This window comes from Nestor notabilis, unplaced genomic scaffold (assembly GCF_000696875.1).
Source record: "Nestor notabilis isolate BGI_N333 unplaced genomic scaffold, ASM69687v1 scaffold29847, whole genome shotgun sequence".
Lineage (NCBI taxonomy): Eukaryota > Metazoa > Chordata > Aves > Psittaciformes > Psittacidae > Nestor > Nestor notabilis.
In genome coordinates, this window is record NW_009935635.1 from 1 (window position 1) to 3566 (window position 3566).

General features: G+C 62.0%; 1 protein-coding gene across 1 annotated transcript; it reads right to left on the reverse strand.

The window, feature by feature from the left end:
• Positions 1–427: 427 nt before the first annotated feature.
• LOC104399030 (cytohesin-1) lies at positions 428–3522 on the reverse strand (the record flags this gene model as incomplete). The annotated part of the gene is made up of 8 exons (XM_010017945.1): positions 3439–3522; positions 2404–2468; positions 1612–1678; positions 1359–1477; positions 1087–1167; positions 878–990; positions 661–809; positions 428–558 (listed from the first exon to the last, which is right to left on the reverse strand). Coding segments are annotated over exons 3-8 (653 nt in total), but the record flags the coding sequence as incomplete, so codon positions are not given.
• Between the last annotated feature and the right edge of the window lie 44 nt (positions 3523–3566).

The window sequence follows — 3566 nt, forward strand, 5'->3', positions numbered from 1 at the left end:
AGAATGCTGTGGGGGGTGAGGCAGGGACTCGTCTGTGGCATGGAGGGGGCACGCACGCAGCCTGGGGCAGCTCGCTGCTTGCTCCTGGGGCCTGCTCCGGCAGGACCCTGCTGTGATTGGTGACAAGAAGGGCCTCGTGGTCTCTGTGCTCCAACACCAGGCCCTGGTACCAGCTCCTGCACCCTGGGACTCACCCAGCCTTGAGGCAGCATCCCCCAGCTGACCACCCATACACACCACTGTAAGTCAGGGAAGATGAAGGGCTATGGATGTACATATGGATGTATGGACACTGTCCACACAGGGGCTGTGCCCTTTTTGAAGCCTCTTGCCCTTCCACAGGGCCACACTCTGAGGAGCAGGCAGCCCAGAGACATCACACCCACAGCCCTGCTCTGTCCCTGGAGACAGCCTGCCCTCCCCACACCACATCTGCCAGCACTCACCGAGCTTCAGCAGCCAGCCCTCCCGGTCGGGGTTGAAGAAGGTGTGCGTGAGGTCGTTGCCATCGTCCTCAGGGATTTTGAAGGGCTCGTTCTTGATGCTCTCATAGAGATTCTGGTACAAGACGACACGGTGTCAGCTCTGCTCTGGCCAGGAGCCCTGTGACGGACCAGCGCCATAGCCCATCCCCGGCCCCTCCGTGTCCCACTCCCTCACCCGGAGCAGCTCCTCTGGTAGGTCCCCCCCATCGTTGATGCCACGGTTCATGGCGATGAAGCGCTCGGCAGTGGGTTTGTCCTTGACGTTGGGGTTGTGCAGGCTGGTGTTCAGCATGATGATAGCGAAGGAGAGCACGTAGCAGGTATCTACAGGGGCAGAGGGAGAGTCAGCTGCAAGGCAGGGCCTGGGGCAGAGGGGCCTGGCAGGCACTCACCTGTGGACTGGAAGACGCCGGGGTTGCACTGGCAGTACCGCTGCGCGAAGGCCTCCATCATCCGGTCGATCTTCTGCGCCTCTCCGGGCAGCCGGAAGCTCCACAGGAACTGCCTGGGAAGAGCGAGGGGTCGCGCTGCTCCGGGGGCTCCACACACCCTCTGGCCTCTCACCAGCCCCCTAGGGGCCATGCTCAGCCCTTCCACTCACCGCAGGGCCTGCACGAGGTTGAGGTCAGTGAACTCGTGCAGCTCCACAAAAGCATGCAGGACTTGGATGTTGAACTCGTCCCTGAGGGAACAAAGCCAGAGCACGAGGGCTGCATGATCAGCAAGTGCTGCGACTGCCGAGCATCTCCCTGCCCCACTCTGCACTCAGCTCAAGTCCAGCGCCCAGACCCCTGTGTACCCCCACTCTGCTGCCCTGTAAGCTCAAACTGCTGCAGTGTCCCAGGAGACCCGAGCTGCCCAGGGTCAGCGCACCTCTCGCCCAGGTAGTCACCGATGGCGGTCTTGTTGAGGCCCTCGCCCTTGTAGAGGAACTGAGCGATGTCCTCACACGTGTTCTTCAGCAGGTCATTTTCGATCAGGAACTGGATGCCCTGGAGGGGTGCAAGAGGCTCTGCTCTGGGCCTTGCTGCTGACCCCTCCAACCCCTGTCCCAGCAGGGCTGTGAGGTGGCAGAGCCCAGCACAGCCCCAGCTAGGCAGGTGAACAGCCTTGCTCCTCACGGTACCTTCTTGGGATCCATGTTGAACTTCTTCCTGCCCATGGCCACCTGCTTGTTCCTCTGCATGTTTTTCCTGCAAGGCACAAAGCAGCTTTGAGTACCCAGCAAGGACCTGGCTGCCTCCTGCACACCCCTTTGGGCAGAGCACTGTGGGGAAGGGTCAGCTTGGACCAAGCAGGAGCCCAGCAACTCTGCCCAGGACAGGCCCCTGCACTGACCCTGCAGGGGGCAAAGCTGGCACATGGCTCCAGGTCCCTGGCCTACTCCATGGGGCTGCTTGTGGCCTCCTGGGCCCCAGAGCAAAGAGGAACTGCCATGTCCCATCTACAGGGTTACCCTGTGCAGAGGGGTGCTGGGTACAGCATCCCAACAGGTCACCTCTGCGTGGGGGGGACTAGGGCAAGCTGGGTGCGGTGGGGCTCTGGAAAGAGCAGCCATTAGGCTCCAGTGGGGCCAGTGGGAGGGTGACGGCCTTCATGGCCCAGTGGGTGATTGGACACAATGCTGGGAGTCAGCTCCCACCGGCTGCGGGACCCCAACTGCCGCCCCAAGCCGAAACAACAAAGTTGCTGTGGCCAGACAGAGGGGCTCAGGCTTGGGAAAACAGACCCTGGGAGCAGCAGTTCAGGCCGTGATCCTGCTGCCACTCTGAGGAATTCAAAATGCCTGGGAAAGCCACCAGCACCCACGGGAAAGGGCTGCACTGCTCAGCTGCCCACGGCACAAGTGACATCCAGGGTGGCCTTGCTGCAGCGGAGGGCACTCAGGGCAGCCCTGGGCTGCGAGTGAGGGACTCACCTCTCCTCCGTGGACCCCAGGTTCTCGATCTCATTCGTCACTTCTGCTATCTCATCTTTCAGCCGCTGAGGGAGAGAGTGCACTGAGACAGGAGGTGCCTCCCTCCCTCCCTCCCAAGCTCTCCAGCCCTGATGGTAGCCTGGGCCCATTCCCCCAGGAATGGTCCGTCCCCTCCCTCCTTCCCAGCCCAAGGGGCTGAACCAGCTTGGGGGGCACTTGCAGAGGGGGCTGGCTGCACCCCACTGCAAATCCCCCTCAGCACTGCCATGCTCCAAGTGCGCAGGAAGGAAGAGATTCAGAGGTTAACAGAATTACTCCCTAATCCCTTTAGATCATGCCCAGCATATGGCAGTAATTAGCCTCTGCTGCCTTAATCAGGGACGGGACTGATGAGTCTCCCAGATGAGCACTGACCTCGCAGCCGCTCACCAGGGCAGTGGCCTGACCCAGGGACACAGTCCCTGCCCGTGCCAGGGGAGGGCTGGCAGGGAGACGCCGGTGCCACAGGGAACAGCACAAGCACAAGGCCCAGTGCTCTGCAGGCACCATGGGCTCACAGGCTGCCAGCCTGGCCTTGGCCCTCGCCAGGACCTGCTCCCAGCCCCAGGGCCCCGCAGTGGCAGTGCTGTCAGGCAGCAGATCACGGGCTCCCTGCATCCACCTGTGGGACCAGCTCATCCTGCCCTGCGGTTCCAGAGCTCCAATCTCTTGCCCCAGGTCCATGAGAGCCCCTATGGGCTGGCAAGGAAAGGGGATGGGAGCACAAACCTGACCCACAGCCTTGTCTACTCCTGCATAGGCTGTGCAGGTCTGTAGCACAGCAGCCCAATCCCATGACCGTTAAGGACAACTCTGGCCAGAGCAGCTTCTTCTCCCTACTTCCCTTTTCCCAGCAGCAGGGTGAGGGACCCTGGATGGAGTTGCAGGGACCATGACCAGCGACATGGGCAGGAAGATTGTTCCCTGCCTCCCAGGGGACAGCCCCGGGGAAGATGCTGGTGCATCAGGAGTGGGGGATTGCCCTCAGCATCACACCTGTATGTCAGCCAGCAGCTCCTGCTTGCGGCGGCGGATGTTCTCCAGCTCCTGGCACTCCTCCGGGGTCAGGTCACTGGGCACTGTGTGGAGACACGGTCTGGTCAGCACGTGTGGCCCTGGGAATC